General features: G+C 42.3%; 1 protein-coding gene across 1 annotated transcript in view; it reads left to right on the top strand.

Annotated features, from left to right (window-relative positions):
* Nucleotides 1-11,930: 11,930 nt before the first annotated feature.
* The window catches only part of LOC129040112 (septin-7-like), a 29,729-nt gene continuing 16,935 nt past the window's right edge, over nucleotides 11,931-24,724 (top strand). The window contains exons 1-4 of the mRNA XM_063667973.1: nucleotides 11,931-12,064; nucleotides 13,845-15,267; nucleotides 21,794-21,894; nucleotides 22,794-22,928. Of these exons, the coding sequence (XP_063524043.1) occupies nucleotides 15,037-15,267; nucleotides 21,794-21,894; nucleotides 22,794-22,928 (467 nt within the window). The 5' untranslated portion in view covers nucleotides 11,931-12,064; nucleotides 13,845-15,036. The remainder of the gene's footprint in view (nucleotides 12,065-13,844; nucleotides 15,268-21,793; nucleotides 21,895-22,793; nucleotides 22,929-24,724) is intronic.

Here is a 24,724-nt window from a genome sequence, read left to right as displayed (position 1 = left end):
ATGACCACAAAAGAGGAGACTAAAGCTCAGACAGGAGAAGAGACATGGCCAGCCTGTGTCCCCAGGACCTATGGTCTTACCACTAGGTTACAGTGTTTCCAGGTATCACATGTTGTGAGATTTTTGCTTTAAAATGAACCAAAAAAAACCAAAGGCAAAAAAGGCATAAGCTATTAAAAAGTGGGAGAAACACTAAGAGAACCTTAAGTATGTAACTAAAAATATTATGGAAATGTTATTGAATTCATTAGCAAATTTAATGCTAGGTTTTCATTGAGAAGTAGGTTATATTACTCATGATGAAGAAAAATGTTCATTTTGAGTATATTAACATAAATACCATCAATATGGTTTATCATGTTTAAATGTTCACTTAAAGCAATTCAGTTAAAATTCTGCATATCATACAATTTTATAGTTCGCTAGTAGGTTACAAGTAAATAGTCATCCAAATAAAAACATCATGTGTTTTCCACTGGTTGTTGCTCTTTTTAGGTGAGCATTTGATGTATACCAACAGAGAGAGGATAATAACAAATCACTAATTTCTTTCATCACTATATAAAGGTGGCTTCAGGATAGAATAGCATAAGGGCAATGATGAATTTGAAATCTAACATCAATTCAGTGATGCATCAAGATAAAAGTAGAGACAACAGGAGCACCTTGGTGAGTACTGAACATTTTATGTATTTATTTATTTTGAGATGGAGTTTTGCTCTTTTTGCCCAGGCTAGAGTGCAATGGTGCAACCTCGGCTCACCGCAACCTCTGCCTCCTGGGTTCAAGCGATTCTCCTGCCTTGGCGTCCTGAATAGCTGGGATTACAGACATGCGCCACCATGCCCGTCTAATTTTGTATTTTTAGTAGAGACGGGGTTTCTCCATGTTGGTCAGGCTGGTCTCGAACTCCCGACCTAGATATCTGCCTGCCTTGGCCTCCCAAAGTGCTGGGATTACAGGTGTGAGCCACCGTGCCCAGATGAATTCCAAATTTAACAAAGCAGACTAAGAGAAACAATTCATTTAAAAAAAATAATATTTGGCCAGGCATGGCAGCTCACACCTGTAATCCTAGCACTTTGGGAGGCTGAGGTGAGTGGATCAGGAGGTCAGCAGTTCAAGACCAGCCTAGCCAAGATCATGAAACCCCGTCTCTACTAAAAATACAAAAATCAGCCAGGTGTGGTGGCTGGCGCCTGTAATCCCAGCTGCTCGGGAGGCTGAGGCAGAGAACTGCTTGAACCCTAGAGGCGGAGGTTGCAGTGAGCCAAGATCCACTGCACTGGGTGACAGAGTGAGGCTCCATCCCAAAAAAAATAAATAAATAATTCAATGAAATCCCTAAGATCCAGGGCTTTGCAATAAATATGTAAATAAATTTCCAATCTCCATACTGAAAGTTTAAAAGAAATGCTAACTAATAATTAAAGAAATACAACTTTTCCTCAGCTTTGCAGCAATCTAGAAACAAAGTGTGTAGACACTACAAAGCACCTTACAAGGAGAAACGTGTAAGGATGGCATGACTCGCCGGCAGCCCTGGGCTTGTCCATGGTACCCCCATGATGAACAGTAACTCCATTGTGTAAATGCCCATGAACATAAGATTACAGGACTTTTCCAGTTTAGACATACCATATTTTCTTTCAGACAATTCTTCAATTTGTTTACATAGATCAGCGATACGATTATTCCATTTCTCTGAAAATCAAGCAAAAGTTGATTCTCAATAATACGTCCCTATGTCAGAGCAGCACTAACATATAATGACTTATTTCATATATTTTACATTCTAACAGTCCATATCATTTTACTGCTTTCAAAAAAAATTTCCCTTTTTTGGTAGTTCTTAGAATTGGTTTAATGGGAGACTATCAGAGAAGCTGAAAAGCAGGAGGGCAGAAAAGTTCAATCAAATTAAACACAACAACTGGGAGATCACAATGAGGAGGTCTCCAGGGGTCTTTTAGCAAACTTCCTAAAACATGTCTCAGCTGTGTGAATAAGACTTTACAGCAGCTGGGTGCAGTGGTGCAGGCCTGTAATCCCAGCACTTTGGCAGCAGAGGCAGGCGGATCGCTTTGAGCTCAGGGCAACACAGCCAAAACCCCCCTCCCTAGCCCCACCCCCACCCCGTCCCTACCAAAAATACAAAACAGCAGGGCATGGTGGCGGGCGCCTGTAGTCCCAGCTACTCACGAGGCTGAGGCAGGAAAATCACTTGAACCCAGAAGGCAGACGTTGCAGTGAGCCAAGACCACGCCACTGCCAGCCTGGATGACAGAGCAAGACTCCACCTCAAAAAAACAAAAACAAAAACACAAGGTTAAGAGGGACTCCAGACCTTACAGATACAAGTTTAAGCGGGACCCCTAAGCAAAAAATGCCAACCCTTTTTCTCCCAATCATTGAAACACCAGGAGGGTGTAATAGTTTTGCAGCCTAGCTGTAGCAGGCTGATGCCCCCAAGATGCCCATATCCTAATTCCGGGAACTGGTGAACATGACCTTATATGGCAAAAGGGGCTTTGCAGATATAATGAAGTTAAGGGTCTTTGGCTTTTGGGGTTGATGTACTCACCCGGATCCTTATAAGAGCAGAGCAGGTGATGGAGAGGGTGGGAGGTGTAGTGACAGAAGCAGGAAACTCCAGTCATTCGAGACGGGCAGCACAAGCTGAGGAGTGCAGGCCACCTCCACGGCCAGGAAACGGATTCTCCCGCAGAGCCTCGGAAGCCACCGAGCCTGCTCCCAGCTTGACTCACAGGACTTGCTGTAGAATTGTGGCCTTCAGACCTGGAAGGGGATGCATTTTGGTTGTTTAAGTCACTAAGTGTGTGGTCATTTGTTGCAGCAGCCACAGGAAACGAGTATTGTAGTGAAGCCTCAAAACCCCCCTGAAGGGGCTGGGCTCAGTGGCTCATGCCTGTAATCCCAGCACTTTGGGAGGCTGAGGTGGGTGGATCACTTGAGGTCAGGAGTTCAAGACCAGCCTGGCCAACATGGCGAAATGCCATCTATACAAAAAATACAAAAATTAGCCGGGCATGGTGGCACATGCTGTAATCTCAGCTACTCAGGAGGCTGAGACAGGAGAACTGTTTGAACCCGGGGGGGCGGAGGTTGCAGTGAACTGAGATTCCACCACTGCACTCCAGCCTGGGTGACAGAGCGACGCTCCATCTCGAAAACAAAACAAAACAAAAAAACCCCACCTGAAGGTTTCCAGTTCTGCCAGCAGTCTCCCACCCAACCCCCAGAAGCAGACATTCCATTGCTGTGGGCCATGGACATGCAGAACGAAGCGCCTCCTCATGGCAGAGGCCTACCCAGGAGAAACCCAAGGGAAGGCACTGCCGGGCTGGCCCCTCTCTGCCAAGGCCATATTCTTTTTTTTTTTTGAGGCCCAGTTTCACTCTGTCTCCCAGACTGGAGTGCAGGGGCACAATCTCGGCTCACTTCGACCTCTGCCACCCCAGTTCAAGTGATTCTCCTGCCTCAGCCTCCTGAGTAGCTGGAATTACAGGAATGTAGCATGCCTAGCTAATTTTTGTATTTCTAGTAGAGATGGGGTTTTGCCATGTTGCCCAGGCTGGACTCAAACTCCTTGCCTCAAGTAGTCCACCTGTCTCAGCCCCCCAAAGTGCTGGGATTACAGGAGTGAACCACTGCACCCAGCATTTGCCAAGATCTTTGATGGCAGGCTTTTTCCAGGTGATCAGTCCTTGTCTGGTCTGGCTCTGCCCCACTCTCCTTCTCACCTAGTTGGAATCCCTAGCTACTTTTCAGTAGAGGAGAGTGTGTACCCTAATCCCAGCTTGGTTCAGATCTGCATTTAACTCATGGAACCTGGCTGCTCCCCAGGTCCTGAAGAAAAAAAGGGTCTCTCTGTGGGTATGATAAAGGATGGGCTTGTCCCCAGGACCCTGTGAGAGGGAAGCCCAATGTCCCACCAGGTTGGCAGGGCTGGGGAAGGGAAAGTGTTATGGTAGCCCCAAGAAAATAAAGAGGCAGCAGAGGGAGCAGGACAGCGCTCACATGGAACTCATGCCACCGCCTGAGTGAGGGGAGGGAGGAGTGCACGCCAGTGACGTCAGGGGGCAGAGAGGCGCAGTTCCATCGCGGCTTTCCCCCTCACTTCCTGCCGTGTTACTCTGATGGCCTCCAGGTGAGCCTGCCCACTTTGTGCCCAGGGGCCTGTAGAAAACCACAGCTCCCCATGGTTACAGCCCCAGGAGTGGGGCAGAGCAGGGAGGAGTCCTGGACAGAGGAGAGGCAGAGGCAGGAGGCAGTGGGCCTCAAACTCCAGGAGGCGGCCCTTCTCATGGGTCCTGCTTTCTGGCTTCTCCTTCCTTACCCCTGGGCTGATCACTCGGGGAAGAACTGAGACAAAGTTTCTCACTCTCAGGCCCAAGGGGTTTAATTACCGGGCCCTTAGGGAGGTGTTAGCCCCCTGAAAGGATGCAAGGTTTTGTTTTGTTTTTTGAGACAGTTTCACTCCTGTCACCCAGGCTGGAGTGCAGTGGCGTGATCTCACCACACAACCTGCGTCTCCCGGGTTCAGGTGATCCTCCTGCCTCAGCCTCCAGAGTAGCTGGGATTACAGGTGGCTGCCACCACGCCTGCCCAATTTTTTGTATTTTTAGTAGAGACAGGGTTTCGCCATGTTGGGCAGGCTGGTCTTGAACTCCTGACCTCAGGTGATCCGACTGGCTCCGCCTCCCAAAGTTCTGGGATTACATCAGCCACTGTGCTTGGCCACGATGAAAGGTTTTGTGTGGAGAGCATGTACATGCCTTTCTGGGAAAACAGTCCACAGCTCTTATTCTCAGCAGGCTTCACGGTCAAAAAAGGTTAGAACTCTTGCTACAGAGCTGTGGAAACAGCTAGGTGAGGAGCCTGCCAAGGGCACTGTGGGCACTACCTGGGCACTCTCGAGCCCATCATCCCCTAGGCAGGCTACACTGCTTGGTATTTGCAGAGCTGAGGGGGTGGGGCATGTGGGGACTGTGAAATCGCCCTGAGATGACCCACAGTCCTCAGCTGGGAAGTGAGCGGTGCATCTCCTGCAGCGTCCTCCATCCCTAGAGCCATGGGGCCAGGAGAACTGGCCCTTGCAGCAAGTGAAAAGCCTATTATTGACTCCCTCCCTAGCCATGTAGACAGTGAACCAAGACACTCAAATCAGGTAAATGCTTTGGTCTCTGTCACCGAGGTGACCAGTAGGCATTCCCAGATACAGTGAAGGTCCTCACACCAAGATATGCACCTGGCCACCTGAGGAAAGAGAAGGGACTATTTCAGGGGATGGGGCTGAGCTGGGTGTGGAGTGGTCCTTGTGGGTCTTGGTGAGTGGGAGGGGGAGCAGCATGAGCCAGGCCTCGAGGCAGAAGGACAACCAGGAGACGGCCTGGAAAAAGTGCTGGACCCACAAGGGCTCAAGGCTGGCCAGAGGGGAGGTGGGATAGGTTGCAAAGTCCTGAGGTCTGAAGATTGGCCCTGGCAGGAAGAAACCAGGTAAGGTGGGGTGTTACCTACACCCTCAGGGCCAGATGCAGGCCAGAGCCAGCCAATTACCAGGCCATTAGGGAGGTGTGAGCCCCTTGAAATGATGCAAGGTTTTTTGTTTTCGCTTTGGAGACGGAGTTTCGCTCTTGTTGCACAGGCTGGCACCTTTGCCCAGAGCAGGCACCAAGATTTCTGGCTCTGGGTGTGACCTCAGTCTGGGGAAAAGCCCCAGCCCCCACCAGGACCACCTACCCCCTAGACTACTTCAGGTGCTGAGCCCAAGCCAGGGGCAGGAAGCTAGACTGATGCCTAGGGTAATCCCAACAAAGTCCCTGGTTCCCCGCAGCTATGGGGCTGATGGGGAATTACAGCCCAAACCCCAGATGCTGGCTCTCAAACTAACACCGAGCCCTCAGTGCCCACAGGGAGATACAATCAGCACACTTTCCAGATGGGGAAATGGGCTCAGAAAAGTGCAACAGCCTTGCCCAATGCCCCAGACCAGGACTCCAGGCCCAGAGTGTTCTTTTGTCACTGTGTCCAGAGGGCAGCAGCTGCTGTGATGTACCCGCCTCAGCCTGGCAGTTTTCTCCAACTTTGGAAGCCCAGGAGCATGGTCCCTGTCCACAGATGTACCTGGCATGAGGCATGCCCAGAGGGACAGAGGCAGATGGGTTTCGTCTCCTCCACTGGATTGTGAGGGCCTAGAAGGAGACAAGGGTCTGCTTGAGAAGGCAGTGAATAGTGAGCAACCTGAGGCAGTGCCCCTCTGGATGGATCCGCAGTGCCTGGATGGAACCTGGCTCAGACAGAGCTCAGTTCTGCAGGTCCCTGAGGCATGGAGAGTTCACAGCTCCCAAGTGTAGGAGTCTGGATTCAAAGCCAACAGCGTGACTCCAAAGTCCCTGCCCTAGCCTCTGGACCACCCTTGCAGGCCCATCAGATGCCCAGGCCAGCAGCACAGCCGGCCAAGACCAGGGAAACTTGGGGAGCCTCAGAGCACCCCCAGGTATTCCAACCTCATCCTGGTACCCCTGCCTCTCACCACACTTCTTCCTGCTTTAACCTCAACCCCTACACAAAGCCTGGGCCACTTAATGTGGCATCAAACAGATGCCTCAATAAATCAGAGTCTAATCTTGAAAAAAAAAAAAAGACTTAACAGATATACAATTGCACGTTAGAATGCTAAAGACCATAAACATATAACAACTTAAAGTACATATAAATTCAATATATATCCAATCATTGTGACTATGACACAGAAGAATATTAAAATACTATTTTCAAAATGTATACAAGCTTAATGTTCTATGTATTCAAACTATTTATTCAAAATACAAATCATCAACATAATTTGCCACTAATATTCAGTCCCTTCACAGGACACATGATTCACTGGGAGTTAATAAATTAGCAGCCAGCAGGCAGTGACACACAGCAAAAATGAAAACCAAGAGGTGAAACAGTTCTGAAATAAAGGTTTTAAAGCTAACAGAAATCACTGAATTACTAAGTCATTAGCACTAATTTTGAGCCAACTAACTAATTAATATGAGATGATACAATGTCCTATACTTTGGTAAATACAGACTATGTTTAAACAATGTCTGTAACGTGACTTTCAAAATGCTCCTGGCTTTACAAAGATGTGATTAAGATGTAGTAATACATGCTAAACCATTTCCCCCTGCAGAGCATGTGGTAACTTTCATCAGTCACATTGAGAGTCCAGAAGATAAAGGAAAAGGTCGTGGATTTCACTGAGAACTTACCAGAGTTGAACTCCCTGATTTTCCGTTCCCCAGCATTGGCGGGTTCTGGGACCAGTGGCTGTGGTGGCGCGTTGGTCTTTGTCTCTTAGAAGGTGGGGAATAATCATCATCTTGAAAAAGAAAAAATGGTCATTACTGAAGGAACCATCTTAGGTTACAGCCACCTCTGGGTCAATTCCCAACATTCAAAAGCTGAGCAGGGCTTTAAAGCTATCTTATTAATAATTATTTCTGTATTGCGAACTTCAGCATACTTTTTTCTAGTTACATTTGAAATGTTATTCTTTTGGGGTATGCTCAAGTGAATACTGCTTTTTCCTCTGTCTTGCTTCATTACTTTTTAGTTTGCTTCATTTGAATCATCATTGTAAGTCTCCCCTTCTCCTCAAATAACTTTCAAATTGCTGCCAAGAACTATGTTCTATTTTAAGGCTTTTGAGAAAAAACTTTCAATGAAGATAGCCACCTAAAGTTATACAAATATAGAAGAAACGGGATAAAATAAAGCTTAGATTGGAAAAAATATTTAAGATTATACAAAATTCAAGCATAAACAAGGGAAGCTGAGTAATTGTATGTTCAAATACTTTTAACAAGTACAAAACATGTAGGCTTAAAGTAATAGAGCTGGCCAGGCATGGTGGTTCACGCCTGTAATTCCAACACTTTGGGAGGCTGAGGCAGGCAGATAACTTGAGGTCAGGAATTCGAGACCAGCCTGGCCAACATAGTGAAACCCCCTCTCTACTAAAAATACAAAAATTAGGCCAGGAGCGATGGCTCATGCCTGTGATCCCAGCATTTTGAGAGGCCGAGGCAGGTAGATCACCTGAGGTCAGGAGTTCGAGACCAGCCTAACCAACACAGAGAAACCCCGTCTCTACTAAAAATACAACATTAGCCGGGTGTGGTGGCATATGCCTGTAATCCCAGCTACTCGGGAGGCTGAGGCAGGAGAATCCCTTGAACCCGAAAGGTAAAGATTGTGGTGAGCCGAGATTGTGCCATTGCACTCCAGCCTGGACAACAACAGCGAAACTCCGTCTCAAAAAAAGAAAAAGAAAAAATTAGCCAGGCGTGGTGGCGCATGCCTGTAATCCCAGCTACTTGGGAGGCTGAGGCAGGAGAATCGCTTGAACCCAGGAGGCTGAAGTTGCGGTTGAGCCGAGACTGCACCATTGCACTCCAGCCTGGGTAACAGAGCAAGACCCTGTCTCAAAAAAAAAAAAAAAAAAGAGAGAGAGAGAGAAAGAAAGAAAGAGGGCTACATTATTTATGAAACAGATACTGTTAACTCAGTCACCAGAAAGCCTGTGTATAAATGAGCAGTGAGATATTCAAGCACAGCAGACACACACTTCTCAGGACAGCTGTCGTGAGAGTTCCATGCTCGTTTCCTTCTGGATACATCAGCAACTCACTCTGCTATGATCCTGCAATACATCTCATGTTAGAATTAGAGACATCTGGGCCAGGCACAGTGGCTGACGCCTGCAATCCTAACACTTTGGGAAGCCGAGGCAGGCAGATCACCTAAGGTCAGGAGTTCGAGACCAGCCTGGCCAACATGGTGAAACGCTGTCTCTACCAAAGATACAAAAAATTAGCTGGGCATGGTGGCGCGTGCCTGTAATCCCAGCTACTCGGGAGCCTGAGGCAGGAGAATCACTTGAACCCGGGAGGTGGAGGTTGCAGTGAGCCAAGATCGTGCCACTGCACTCCGGCATGGGTGACAGAGCAAGGCTCTGTCAAAAAAAAAAAAAAAAAAAAAAAAACAGAAAAAGAAAAGGAAAAAAGAATTAGAGACATTTGGATCAAATCAGCTGCCAGTCTCGCAAAGTGTCGGGTAACATCCTATTAAGATTGCTGCTTACACATCATCTATAAAATAATGAAAATATCATTTTAAGAAATCTTTCTTTTATTTTGAGACAGAGTTTTGCTCTTGTTGCCCAGGCTGGAGTGCAATGGTGCGATCTCAGCTCACTGCAACCTCTGCCCCCTGGGTTCAAGCAATTCTCCTTCCTCAGCCTCCTGAGTAGCTGGGATTACAGGCATGCACCACCACGCCTGGCTAATTTTGTATTTTCAGTAGAGACAGGGTTTCTCCATATTGGTCAGGCTGGTCTCGAACTCCTGACCTCAGGTGATCCACTGACCTTGGCCTCCCAAAGTGCTGGGATTACAGGTGTGAGCCACCATGCTTAGCCAAGAAACCCTTATTTGAAAACAAGCCAGGCGCGGTGGCTCATGCCTATAATCCCAGCACTTTGGGAAGCCAAGGTGGGTGGATCACCTGACGTCAGTAGTTTGAGACCAGCCTGGGCAACATGTTGTAACCCCATCTCTACTAAAAATGTATTTTAAAAATTAGCTGGGTGTGATGGTGGGCACCTGTAATCCCAGCTTCTCAGGAGGCTGAGGTAGGAGAATCACTTGAACCTGGGAGGTGGAGGTTGCAGTGAGCGGAGATCATGCCACTGCACTCCAGCCTGGGTGACAATAGAAAGACTCCATCTCAAAAACAAAACAAAACAAAACAAAAAACCACGAAAAAAAAGACTCTAAAAACAAAACTAAAACCAAAAACACAACACAAATGTAGTATACAAATGAAAATAATTACTGTGTTAAACACAGTTTCATAGAAAATAAAAGACCAATCAAATACAATAAGCTGCCTTTTTAGATGGGTATGTTATTCTTCTTTTATAGCTAAAGAAACAGGCTCAGCGAATGTTATTTGATTGGACCGTGTTGCATCTCTGGACAGTGCAGCTGAGATCAGACTTTGTGTGTAACTCCACTAGCCTACCAGGGTGCCTCTCATAAAGGTAAGAAATGTAAATTTGGCCAGGGCAGCACTGGGTCAATTCTACATACAGTACTTCTATGTTCATCAAGGGAAACCTTAAGGGAAAGTGAAAATGCTTCTAGAAGGCGACTGGGCACCAGCGCCTTTGCTTGTTGCCTTTGGGCTCTTCTTCTAAGGCCAACAGTAACCTGAAATTATTGACTGACTTTTCCAATCAAGTGGACAAAATGGTACCAAGGTCGCCAACATCAGACAAATTCACTTGAGGGCCTTATCTATGTGCTTTGAAAGACAAAACTGCTTTTGTAAACAATACTGTATTTCAGAAAAACATAATCATATTAACAACTAATAACACTGTAAAATGCTGATGTGTTGAATGCTACTTTAGAAAAATATGTTCAAATCCAGGGAAAAAATTTGATACAAAACTACGTATCAATTATCTAGCTAGCTAGCCAGCTAGCTAGAGACATGCTTTCATTCTATTGCTCAGGATGGGAAGCAGTGGGATTATCATAGCTCACTGCAGCCTTGAGCTCCTGGCCTCAAGTGATCCTCCTGCCTCAGCCTCCTAACTAGCTAGGGCCACAGGTGGACACAGTTACGCCTGGGTTTTTGTTTGTTTGTTTTGTAGAGACAGGGTTTCACTACATTGGCCAGGCTGGTGTCAAACTTTGGAGTCTCGCTGTGTCGCCCAGGCTGGGGTGCAGTGGTGTGATCTCGGCCCAATGCAACCTCCGCCTCCCGGGTTCAAGTAATTCTCCTTTATCAGCCTCCCAAGTAGCTGGGACTACAGGCATGCGCCACCACGCCCAGCTAATTTTTGTATTTTTTGTAGAGACTGGGTTTCACCATGGCCAGGCTGGTCTCCAACTCCTGACCTCAGGTGATCCACCCGCCTCGGCCTCCCAAAGTGTTGGGAGTACAGGCGTCAGCCACTGAGCCTGGCGGAGCACTTTCTTATGTTATTAAGTAGCCTAACCCAGGTGGGGCGCGGTCCCTCACGCCTGTAATCCCGACAACTCTGATGGCCAAGGTGAGAAGATAGCTTCAACTCAGGAGTTCGAAACTGGCCCGGGGCAACATAGCGAGGCCCCCCCCATCTCTAGAAAAAAATACAAAAATTAGGCCAGGTGCGCACCGCGCCCGGCTAATTTTTGTATCTTTTGTAGAGACTGGGTTTCGTCATGTTGCCCAGGCTGGTCTCGAACTCCTGAGCCCAAGCCATCCATCCTCCCGCCTCGGCCTCCCAAAGTGCTGGGATTACAGTAGGGCCCAGCCAGCCTCATGTTTTATTTAGCAGTCCCTCCCTGTTGCACACTTGGATAGTTTCTTAATTTTTTTAGACAGGGTTTACCTCAATCTCGCAGGCTGGAATGCTGTGGTGGGATCATAGCTCACTGGAGCCTTGAACCTTTGGGTTCAAGTAGCTGGGGGGCTGAGGTAGGACTACAGAGATGGGGTTGCGCCATGTTGCTAGGGTGCTCTTGGCCTGAAGGTTCCTCCCGCCTCGGCGGCGCCAGACATAGTTTTCTATTTTTGACCAACATAAACACTGTGCTGGGTCTGAATTTTTCAGCTACCCTTCTTCAGCCGGCAACACACAGGACCTGGCGGGGAGGTCGCTGTTACCAGTCCCCACTCTGATGAGAAGACTGCCCAGCTCCAGGAACTGTAGCACCCCAGTGACGTAGCCGAACACCCGCGCCTCTCACGTCGCCGAAGGCCCACCTCTATGGTGTCCGCGAAGACGGGCCCTTGTGATGTCACAGAAGGCGCGCCCTTGTGACGTCGCAGGGGAACGCCACTCACACGGAGCCAATCGGAACTCGCGGCGGGGCTGCTGGGTCTTCCAGGAGCGCGCATGAGCGGACACTGGCTATGGGTGGCCGGGCGGGATGTAACCGGCTGCTGAGCTGGCAGTTCTGTGTCCCGAGGCTTCGCCCGGCGGCCGCCGCAGGTAAGCTGCTAGGAGGAGCTTTACGACTTCCCGGTCTTCGGGCCGGGCGCAGCAAGGGCCAGACTCTGCGCTAGCAGGCGCTGCGCGCCAGCCGGCCAGCATCTGTCGCAGAAGGTGCAACCCATCGCACTGTCGCGCAGAAGCTCCTCAATGGCCAGCGCCAGCTGCAGCCCTGGCCGCCCACTCGCCTCACCTGAGCCTGGGTTCGTGCGCCCCACAACACCTCCCCCAGCCAGGGCCCGGGGACCGCCTGGGAGCGTCCCCGGCTACCTGGCGCCGCTCATCCTGGGCAGGGTCGGCCCCCTCTGAGGCTGCCCGGCATGAGGGAGCTGCACCCCCGAGCTTGACCTCTGACGGCCCTTTGTAATAGCATTAAGTCTTTGAAACTTTGTAGCGGGGTAGAAGAGGCTGGGAAACGAAGAAAACATCTTTTTAAAAATATAAGCGATCGGCTGGGCTAGGTGGCCCACGCCTGTAATCCCAGCACTTTGGGAGGTCGAGGCGGGTGGATCACGAGGTCAGGAGTTCAAGACCAGCCTGGCCAGCATGGTTTCACTGAAACCCCGTCTCTACTAAAAACACAAAAATTAGTCGGGCGTGGTGGCGGGTGCCTGTAATCCCAGCTACTCGGGAGGCTGAGGCAGAGAATTGTTTGAACCCGGGATGCGGAGGTTGCAGTGAGCGGAGATCGCGCCACTGCACTCCAGCCTGGGCAACAGACCAAGACTCCGTCTAAACAAACAAATATATGTGTGTATATATATGCGATCGAGCCCGGGAGGTTGAGATTACAGTGAGCTGAGATTATATAAGCGATCAAGCACGGGAGGTTGAGGTTACAGTGAGCTGAGATTGCGCCATTGCACTCCAGCCCCTGTAACAGAGGGAGACTCTGTCTCTAAAACATTATATGCAAGTGAGAGCTTTTCTTCCAGCGCTCATGCTCAGACTGAAGAAAGTAATTGGGCCAGGCCCGGTGGCTCACGCCCCTAATCCCAGCATTTTGGGAAGCGGAGGTGGACGCGGAGGCGGAAGCGGGTGGATCGCTTGAGCTCAGGAGTTCCAGACTAGTTTGGGCAACATGGTGAAACCCTGTCTCTACAAAAATACAAAAAATTAGCTGGGCATGGTGGCACTCACTTGTAGTCTCCGCTGCTTGCGGGGCTGAGGCGGGAGGATCGCTTAGCTGCAGCCTCGACCTCCTGGGGCAATCCATTTAAACCTCCCAAAGTGCTGAGATTACAGGAATGAGCCATCATGCCTGGCTTTACACTATATTTTAATACTTTTTTTGAAAATGGAAACTTTTACAGGCAATTCACTTCCTTCAAACTAGTAAGGAAGTGATGCTGTTCTGTTCTGTTTTGTTTTTTGTTTTTGTGTTTTTTTTTTCTTTTTTGAGATGGGGTCTTGCCCAGGTTGGAGTGAGGTGGTGCAAACAAGGCTCACTGAAGCCTTGACCTTCGGGCTCAAGGAATCCTTCCCCGTCAGCCTCCCTGGTAGCTAGGACTACAGGTGCATGCTACCACGCTTGGCTAATTCTTTTTTTGAAATGGAGTCTCACTCTGTCTCCCAGGCTGGAGTGCAGTGGTGCAATCTCGGCTCACTGCAGGCTGGTCTCAACCTCTGACTTTGGATGGTCCACCCACTTCTGCATCCCAAAGTGCTGGGATTACAAGTGTGACCCACCGCGCCTGGCTATTTTGCTCATTTTAGGTACTAGAACTTTTTAATTTAATTTTTTTTTTTTTCCTGAGATGGAGTCTTACTTTGTCTCCAGGCTGGAGTGCAGTGGTGGTGTAATCTCGGCTCACTGCAACCTTCGCCTCCTGAGTTCAAGCGATTCTTCTGCCTCAGCCTGCCAGAGTTGCTGGGACTACAGGTGCGCACCACCACACCCAGGAGTCCAAGGCTGCAGTGAGCCATGATTGTGCCACTGCACTCCAACCTGGGCAACACAGCGAGACCCTGACTCCACGAATAAATAAATCAACATCATATGATCTGTACCAGGGTATAGGCAAGTGCTATGATCCCTACTTTTCATCCTCAACTCTAAGTTGAGTCATACATCAACCTCTAGTAAAAAGTGGCATGCTCTCAGTCAAAGGGGTAAGCCCAAACCACGTGGAGAGAATCTTATCTCTTTTGAGAGCTAATATAAAAAGAATTCCTCCTAGGCATAAAAATATTGTGAGCTAATATAAAAAGAATTCCTCCTAGGCATAAAAATCAGTTACTTAGGCTAAACATGCCTATTATGCTAAGTGAGTTATTAACAATAAATACTTTAGCTGTGCCATGTTAATTATCATAATCTGATTTATAATTTGTTTTAACCTTAGGTTATACATACCTTGAAGCCATTTATATTTTGGTAGACTTGTAATAGTTACTATACACTGGACTATGTATATTGGACTAAACATGGAGAGTCAAAAAAGAGTATGTGGTCAGAGTAGAAATCATGCCCTAGCTTCCTTCGTGTCTACCTCCTACCTTGAGTAGAAGCGGTAGAAAAAGTAATTACCTAAGACTTTTTGGATTCTGGTTTGTGGAGAGGCACCCTTATATTTAGGCTGATGGGCGGCGAAATTAGAAAATATTTTTTGTGATTTAGAATTTTATACGGAGATGTTCATTGTGATTAATTATTCTTTGTATTAGCAGATTTTTGCTTTTTATAGCTGCATGATTTCTTGTTTATTAGTCATTCATTATTGTCTATTAATAAAGAAAAACTTTATTTCACTGAAGCAGTGATATATAATCCAACTTGGATTTTTAAATAATGACTAACTTTTTTCTTTGGGAATACATTACTGTTAAAAATGTAGATTATTAGATACATTACTTTTAATGAATGTAAGTGGTATAATTAGAAGGCTGAAAAGAATCCTTGGAAACGTGAGTTTAATTTGATAGCTAAGAAACTGAGGACAAGATACTTATTCTTTGTAGCATATTTTCTAATGTCATTTCATTGTCTCACCAAGAAATACTTGCATAAAGCAAATTCAATTATAGCATCTGTTAAATATTTAAGGTTGGGTAAAGTGGGTGAGTTTAACAGATATTTTCCCTTACTTCTTTTAGGCGAATCTGGATTGGGAAAGTTGACATTAATCAACTCATTATTCCTCACAGATTTGTATTCTCCAGAGTATCCAGGTCCTTCTCAGAGAATTAAAAAGACTGTACAGGTCTAGATATTAGTATTTTTAATTGATGATAAGCTGGAATAATATTAATACACACAAAGCACATGTTGTAACTTTTATTATGCTTCCTTAGAGGTAAGATGCAAATTTGCCCTTAGCCAGTGTAAGATGGTAAATATGACTTCATAAAATTAAAAAAACAGAAGAAGTACAGTTAATCGAAAGAATTATCTTGACTAGAACTTTCCAAATTTGTCCTAAGGATTCTCCTAGAGATGACACTGTGACATAGTAACCAATTCCCCTAGAGTTTTGCTATGTAGTATGATAGTCATTTGCCACATGTTTAAATCAATTAAAATTAATTAAATTAAAATGCAATTTCTCATTTGCTCCAGATACATTTCAAGTGCTCAACAGCCACATGTGGCAAGTGGCTGCCATTTTGTGCAGCACATATATGAAGATTTTCATCATTGTAGAAAATTGCATTGGACAGTGTAGAGAAAACATGATTCATAGAAAAGCTATTGTTATTTAAATACAGTGTTCTACATTAGTCAGTGGGATAATACCATATCATAGTTGAATGGCAATAGCAATTCTTTAAGACTCCCAAGGTATATGTGATCTAATTTACTGCTTCTCAGTCTTTGCTATGCATTCCAATCCTGGGTATCCTGCTAAATCTAGTTCTTCTAGTATTTCTGAGATGGGCTGCCTTTCTACATTTCTAACAAGATCCCAGGTGATGCTGATGCTGCTGGATGGTAGATCACATTTTATAAAGCAAGGGGCTAGACTCTAGATATGCACTTTTTATTAAATAGTACAGCAGCCTGTAGCCACATGTGGCTATTAATCTTTGAAATGTGGGTAGTCTGAATTGTGATGTTCTGCAAATATAAAATATACCATAGATTTCTAAGACTGAGCATGGAAAAGAAAATCTCCATAATTTTTTATATTGATTGTATACTGCAGTGATAATATTTTGGATGTATCGGGTTAAATAAAATTGACTGATTTCACCTTTTTCCTATTTTAAAAGTGGCTACTAAGAAAATTTTAAATTACTTACATAATTGACATGGTATTTTTATTTGGCAGCGCTGCTCTAAGCTGTTGATGAAAAATATTGTTGGTGAGCTCTGCTTAGGTAATATATAGGACATGAGCAGAGAGGAGGCACGTGAACAGTTCTGGCTGGAGTAGGCTTCATTGAGGCCGTGATGCTTTTAGCTGGATTTGAAGAAGTGGTAGTGATCATCCCAGTGCACAGGATAGGAGGACAGTCTATATATTCTGAGCAGTAACTCATATATATCATACTGCAAGACCCCACAGGAGTAATTTTGTGAGGTAAATATCTTATTTCTCCTTTTTAATGTTTCTGTTTTAGGAATTTTTTTTTTTTTTTTTTTTTTTTTTTAGTAACCTTCATAGGGCTTGAGATTTAAAATTACCTGCAAAATTCTACTCTAAAAACTTGATCCTACATGCTTATTTATTTTGTGATAAATATTGGAAATTTTAAACCTAAGCAAGAAAATGAACTTTGAACTTTCTTAATTTGGGTATCTATTATGAATACCTTCACTTAAGTATTTATGAATTTAGATATGAAAGGTAAAACTAACCACTATCCAAATTAATATACAGTTCATTTCCAGAACCCTAGTTTCTTCCATGTGCTCACTCTCATTCAGTATTACAACCCCCAAAGATAAACACCTTACTGACTGCCTTCTCCATAAATTTGCCTGTTCTTGAATGTTATATACATATACTTTTTTGTATCTGTTTTCTTTCAGTGAAGATTATGTCTGTATTATTTAGTCATGTTGGGTGTAGTTGTTTTTTTCATCGTCGTATAATACTCCATTGTGTGACTGTATCAGTATATCCTTTATTATTTATTGTAGATAAGCCTTTGGGTTTTCAGTTTTTTACTAACGGGAACATTCTTGTGCATGTCTTAGTAGACTTAGGCACTCATTGCTGTTGTGTGTGCATAAAGATATAAAGGTATTTGAGTTTATTTTATTTGATTTCTGGTGAGGTTGAACATGTCTTTTGTACTCAATAACTGTTCAGATTTCATTAAAGTGTTTTGGTAATCTTAATATTTTCTGTCATTTTCTTGCTGATTTATAGGAGTTTGAAAAATCTAATAATCCCCTACATTTTAGATATTGCAGACATTTTCTCCCCAGGTGAGCATCTGTTAAAGATGTGACAGGCCCTCAATTTATTAGAATTCTTACATTGGCTTAGCTTCAAAATAAATTGCCTAAACCCATTTTACCTTCCTTTAAAGTAACACTTCAAAAATATCCTCTTCTGTTCTGAATATCTTCCCAGAAACTCTCTTTATCTGGAAAACAAAGGGGTAATGGAGGTGAGAATATCTCTAGTTGGATTTTTAAGACAGGCCTGTGCACCACTGTTAAATATCTTTTCTTTACCAAAAAGAATACCTGTAACATTTGAGAACCAGATTGATCCTTAGTAAAATCCTGTAGAAGTCCTCTTTCCTGATTGAACCATGGAGGTGTATTCCTTTATATACTGAAAACTAGCTGAAGATAATGTAAACTCTTTTGCCCAGTTAGGAAAGAACATGCCATATTACGGACAGGGTCAGAGTCATTCAAGAAGCCTGAATATAGTTAGAAAATGAGAATGTAATCTTTTTAATAGTTGGCTGGCTCCTTACCAAGCCCAGCAGTCTTGAAGATATAGGGGAAATAGTGTAAACGGTTGTCAAGATGAATCTAAAATGGAAATTAATCAGTTCCCTAGAATAGATTGAGAAATCAGCTTTAGGAAAAAGATAAATTTCACACACACTGTACCGTGGAAGGTACAGTGCTGATTCAGACAGACTGGGAATGGTCTCATTTTTAAGTGGTGATGTGAGGTACTTCACTGAGCATTATGACAGGCACGGGCTTGGGAAGAGCCTGTTAGGAAATGGGAGAGGCATGAGACTAAGGAGCACATAAGAGGAATATTAGCAGAGAAATTCTTGTTGAGGTTGAAGGTCATGAATTTTATGGTATAGGAATAGAAAGATGGGTTAATCCAGAATGGGATTTGAGTTGGAAAGAGAAGGAAAGAAAGGTTTTGGGAAGGAGGTTGCTAATAGAAAATGAGAGGGGCAAGGGATTTGAGGTCTCAGTGTAAGGAGACAGGGATATGAGGAGTGGAGAGGTTCAGAATAGAAAGCCAAATTAGAGTTTTGGAATCAACTTTCTTCTTAGTAAAGTACTGGGTCTTCATGAGAAGGAAGTATTCTTGAGGCATAACTGTTCTACTATTGGTTACTTCCTCTTTCATTTTCTTGTGGAACACGATGAAACATTTAAGATGATTTTGTCTTTTGAGCCAATAAATAAGGGAAATCGTTTTTGTGTTTGAGCTAAGTGGAGTATCTCAGGCCATTCCAATGTCTTCAGAGTTTTGGCTGTAATGCTACCTCTTGAGCAAGTGTAGGTAGAGATAAGCTCTTGACAGAAAATTTTAACCCTCTCTTCAGAATATTATACGCTTAATTAAATAACTTCTTAATTTACCTTAATAAATGGCATGTAAACATTAAGTTAGAAAAGGTTAGTGTATATGAAGCTGTATAATCAACATTGTTTTGACTTTTTTTCCTCAGATTGTAAAACTGAAAACTCAGTATACTAATACTCTTGTATACGGTATACACTCAGTATTAGAAAATGAGTACCTTTGATTTCTGGAATCTCGGATGCCAAAAGAGGTCTCAATAGATGAATTATACATAGATGATTCATAGACGATAGTTTTAGTTTTAGTTATTTTTCAGGGAAAAACATTTGAAAATGTTCTTGATTCATTTTTTTGGTATTAAATTATGCAGCTAATCTTAGAGAACCCTGAGTGATGCTGTGAAAGATGCTGATGTGACCTGCTTAAGGAAAGTGCATGGGAAACTGGCCATTTGGAATAGATTTGTTAAGAAAAGTTTGAAATTCTTGGACTTGAACTAATTTGTTTTCCATGGATCCCATGAGGATACTTGTCAAAGCAGATGATAGGGTCCAGTTGGATCCTGTGAACGACACTAGTTTACAGTTATGTTTTCTGGATCTCTTCCATATGTCGCTGACTTCTTTGTATTTGACCACGTATGGACATACAGAATTTCATAGGCCAGAGAAGAAAAGAAGCTTTATAAACATTCCTTATGTGTGTAAAATACAAATCTTCATTTGTCTTAGCAAGTCAATAAGTAATTAAGTTGTTGAACTGATTTTTTTTTTTAACAGGGAAATATCTTAAAATTTAAGCTGTTAGGTTAAAATGTGTATTTGGTATACAGCATATTACTGAAGGTAGAATGGGCTTCATTTGGTAATAAAGGAACCAGAAGTATTTTTAAGTAAAATTGGGAGATGATTCATGTAGATTAACTATATTGTTGTATCACTTTCTAGAATACAGTATTATGTTGTTTAAAAGAGTAAGTAGGTAAAGGAGTGGTATAATTACTTTGGATATTTCTGCTTCAGCCACAGTTACCATGAATAAATGATCTGTCTTTATAAAGGAGATGGAGGTGAATTCAAGATACTGAGATGTTAGATTTGACTGGGTTGTCCTTTGACTAGAAGATTACCAGATAAAGAAAATGTAAACTTCCTAAACCAGATAAGATGATATCGTTAAAAATTTCTTTTGGCCCAGCACTTTGGGAGGCTGAAATGGGAAGATTGCTTGAACCCAGGAGTTTGAAGCTGCAGTAAGCTATGATCTACCATGCACTCCAGCCTGGGCAACAGAGTGAGACCCTGACTAAAAAAAAAAATTTTTTTCCTTTGGTTCTCATGATTTCACACTGATGAATCTGATTGTTTTCTCTGAGTCATTTTGCCTCTCTCATGTTATTAGGGTAACCTGATAATAGACATGTTATCTTAGTTCTGTGGTATGTAACAGTGATCTTCTAAATGATGTGCATCCATCACTGATACGGAGGATGATCAGAAACTATTACAACTCTTATTTATTGATGTTTATTTTTAATCTACAGATAAGTGATAATACATATTAATACTTAATATTCAGATTGCCAATAGTATATATTTGGTGGGTAAATATCTTTTGGATCTGCAAAATTTTCACTGATAGTTTGTATCAGGATCAAAGCAGTTTGAAGAACATTAATCTAAAAGATAAGACTTTGGCATCTCATTTCTGTAAAAGATAAGTCATGCATGTCCACATCTCAGGCAATTTTTTTCAGTTTTATAAGTTTTATTCTTGATAATAAAATTCTTTTAACAGAAAACTCTTGATTGCTATAGACCTCTGCTATGTATTCAGTAGTCACTAGCCACATGTGGCTATTTAAGTTAATTCAAATTAAATAAAATTAAATATCAGTTCCTTATTTGCACTAGTCAGATTTTAAGGAGTAAGTAGCCACATGGGCAAGTGGCTACCATATTGGACAGTGTGGATACACAACAATTCCATCATCTCAGAAAGTGTTATTGGATAGTGTGGCTACAGACTTTTCTTGCTCAGCAATCTTAGTCTCCGCATGTTAGTCTCTTCATGCATTAGGTAGCATCTATAAAACATGCCAAAAGGAAATAGGCTATCTCTAAAAGTGTACCAAACTTTTTGTCTTGTAAATTAGCTTATCAGCATACTTGGAGCCTCTTGCCTTAATAAGGACTTGATATAAATGTGTATCAGGAGAAAGCCTGTCATATGAAGGAATTATTCCCTTTTTATTTGAATCCGTGTTTGCTTTATCTTGGGCTCCTGAAAACTGATACTTTGCATTTAACAGCAGCATATGCCCAGGATGAATGATAATACATCTTCTGATACAGAGCTTGAGGTTACAGAATATCTTAAATTGTTCCAGGAACTGTTGTTATCATTTAAGTCCAATAATCATTAAGGTTTCACCCTACCAGAATACACTTTTTTTTATTAACTGTCTGGACTTTTGCTGATTACATTGTCCAGAATGTGGAGTATCGCATTTGAGAAGAGGATTGGATCCTAGCCATAACATAAATATAAGGGTAATTACATCCATGCTGAGAAAGATTTAGGAATGATAGGAAGTTCATTTGAGTGAGTGGTTTGGGCCAAACTTGATAGAGAATAGTCCAGGAAGACATTTACTATAAACGGTAGATTAAATGTTCTTGCCTGATTAATTACATTTGAACTCTGTGAATGACTGAATCACTCCAACTGCTTATTCGTATTATTAGATGCACATTTAAGTTATGTATTACATGTCTTTAGTGGTGATCACTATTTTATCAGTTCCTCTGTCTTTCTTTATACCAAGTATGACTCATAAACCCAGTATTAATTTGCCAAGAGATTGGCATACTATTTGTATATATGCTTTTCTTTCAAATAATCTGGATTCCCAATGCCCACAATCATTGATCCTAAAGAAAATGTGGGAGTAGGTAGATAAACTCAAACATCCCTACCATCACCCCTGGTAGGAAATCACTGGTGTAATATATGATATTAACATCTGCACCAATTACTCTTATAGGTGGAACAATCCAAAGTTTTAATCAAAGAAGGTGGTGTTCAGTTGCTGCTTACAATAGTTGATACCCCAGGATTTGGAGATGCAGTGGATAATAGTAATTGGTAAGAAGGATTTGTCCTTACAGCTTTCCAGTGTATTTGGGGTACTGGGGTGGTTAAACTTTCTCTTCTTAACATTTTAAAACTCTTCTTAGCAAAGGTCACCAAACTTCAAGTAACATGACAGGTTTGTATAACAACTTTGCCACTTATTTGACAAAGTTTAACTTCAGAGTTAAACAAAGAAGTTTAACTTCTTTGAACCCATTTACTTTTCTATAAAATGGAGATAATACCTATCATAGAATTGTTTTTAAGACATATTCCAAAATAACGTAGCTAGATAGAAGAATTCTCATTATTGTAAGAAATTTAAAACTGTTTGCTTTAATTTTATCCATTTGTATAAATTCTATCTCAATCCTAATTTAAACCTGATATTTAGACCTTCAGTTTTTCCATAAGTCCTAAGTGAAGAAAACAACTATGAAATTTTAGTCTGAAGTAATTATCTTAGTGTTTTATAAATAACTTTTATTTTTGTTTGAATTCACACTGTTTTCGAGGTATTTTTCTGTCAACTCTTAAAACTCCTAAGTTCATTGTGAAGTTTTTATATTATTTAAAGTAATCTCTCATTTGAAGGTTGAAACTGAATATAATTGTTTTCATATTATGAAGTGTGTTATTAATACACTTACTAGTGCCAATAATATGCTAATAATTTAGCTGTGTTTCAACAATAAATATTTTCTTTCATTTGGAAAGTTTTGAAATAATGAATAAAGATTTATTCAACATAATTTATATTTTTGAATCTTTATATAGAATAACTTGACATATCTTCCATTGGTAAGTTCATTTTGCCTATTTGAAAATATTGATTATTGTCCTTTAACAGTCATCAGTTAATTCATATGTAGAATTGCAACTTAATTGTTTTGTTTATTTGCATTCTATAGCTGGCAGCCTGTTATCAATTACATTGATAGTAAATTTGAGGACTACCTAAATGCAGAATCGCGAGTGAACAGATGTCAGATGCCTGGTAACAGGATGCAGTGTTGTTTATACTTCCTTGCTCTTTCAGATCATGGGTCAGTAACCTGATACTTCTGATTCCTTTTTGTTGTTGTTGCTTACTGTTACCTTTATGTGCATATTTGAGTAATCTTTAAGTTTGTGAAGTACATACATCTATACCCATTATTAAGTACCAAATTTCATGTAGAAATGTCTTAGTTGAAAAGCTTTTTAAGTCCTGTGTAAGCTAACAGTGATTTTACTCCTTAGTTCTTCATTCATAAGGATTTTCCCTGCTTCATGGAAATAAACAGTGTTGCCACCATGGTTTGAGGTCTCAACGTGGCAAATTTAGCTTTCATGTTGAACTACCAAATAAAGAGAAGCAGCCAAACCAGTTAGACATATTCACAATAAATCCAAAGATGCTATTTATTATAAGTCTCATAAGAGATGGTTATCAAAAGCACTTGCATGCCAGTGTTTTCTTGTGCCATTTCTTTCTGCAAGAAATGTTTGGCTTCTGCTTCACCTTAGCTGTCATGGACATGTCGTTTAAGTATCATATTGTCAGTACTAACTTTTGCTTATTAGGACATAAGACCTAAGAATCTAGACATTAATCTGTTGTGATTGTTCTGTTTGTTATAGTTAGCCTGTACTCCCTTTTTTTGTTCTTTGTACTTCCCCTTTCATTTTGAGTACATATATGTGTCATTTGTAACTGCAGATTTTTCCAATTATTCTTCCTCAGTCTTTTCCTTTGGGTAAGTAACTCAGCATACATAATTCAGCCACCTGGTGATTGTAACGCCACCAAAAGAACTGTAGTAGCATCAGGCTAAATAGCATTAAGTTATCTAACACTCACATTACAGTAGAGTAAACCAGTTCCTTCAGGTATACCTTTCTCTTCCATTTTTGGCTTCTCGCTCTCTTTTTTTTGTTTGTTTTTATAGATGGGTCAATGCCCATTATCACTCTAGATGGATAAGGGAGCCTTAATTATATGCTTATATTTTTGCACTGTCAGACTGGAGTGGGGTAAAAATGTTTCTTCTTTTATGTCTAATACTCTTGTTTGTTTGTTTTTTTGGTTTTTTTTTGTTTTTTTTGCTGTGCCCTAGACCATTACATAACTGAAGACTCCCACCTTCAGGCAGGATTGGGTAGTACATGTTTGTAACTACCTGGCATTGCCTTTTGTTGAGGTAATTTCAGTTTTTAGTAGTAGTAGTAGTAGTAGTAGTAGTATACTTTAAGTTCTAGGGTACATGTTCACAATATGCAGGTTTGTTACATATGTATACATGTGCCATGTTTGTTTGCTGCACCCATTAACTGGCATTTACATTAGGTATTTCTCCTAATACTATCCCTCCCCCATCCTCCACCCCACGACTGGTCCTAGTGTATGATATTCCCCGCCCTGTGTCCAAGTGTTCTCATTGTTCAGTTCCCACCTATGAGTGACAAACACCTATGCGGTGTTTGGGTTTCTGTCCTTGCGATAGTTTGCTCAAAATGATGGTTTCCAGCTTCATCCATGTCCCTGCAAAGGACATGAACTCATCCTTTTTTATGGCTGCATAGTATTCCATGGTGTAAATGTGCCACATTTTCTTAATCCAGTCTATCATTTTATGGTGTTCTCAGTTTACATATTTAAATAACTAAACTGACTCTTTGACTTAAAAGGCTCAAAAAAAGTCATCTCAAAAATACAACACACCGTATAACCTTTTATAAGTATTTGTGTAGCTTCTTGAATTTCTATTTTTAAATAATTGTCATTTAACTTGTCAGGGCCTTTTCCTGAAAGCCAGCAGAGTGAAATCTTAACCTGCAGTTGAGTCAATACAATTTGTCA

This window comes from Pongo pygmaeus, chromosome 6 (genome assembly GCF_028885625.2).
Source record: "Pongo pygmaeus isolate AG05252 chromosome 6, NHGRI_mPonPyg2-v2.0_pri, whole genome shotgun sequence".
Classification (NCBI taxonomy): domain Eukaryota; kingdom Metazoa; phylum Chordata; class Mammalia; order Primates; family Hominidae; genus Pongo; species Pongo pygmaeus.
Note: the sequence above shows the minus strand (reverse complement) of the source record. Positions and strands in the feature narration are given on the sequence as shown.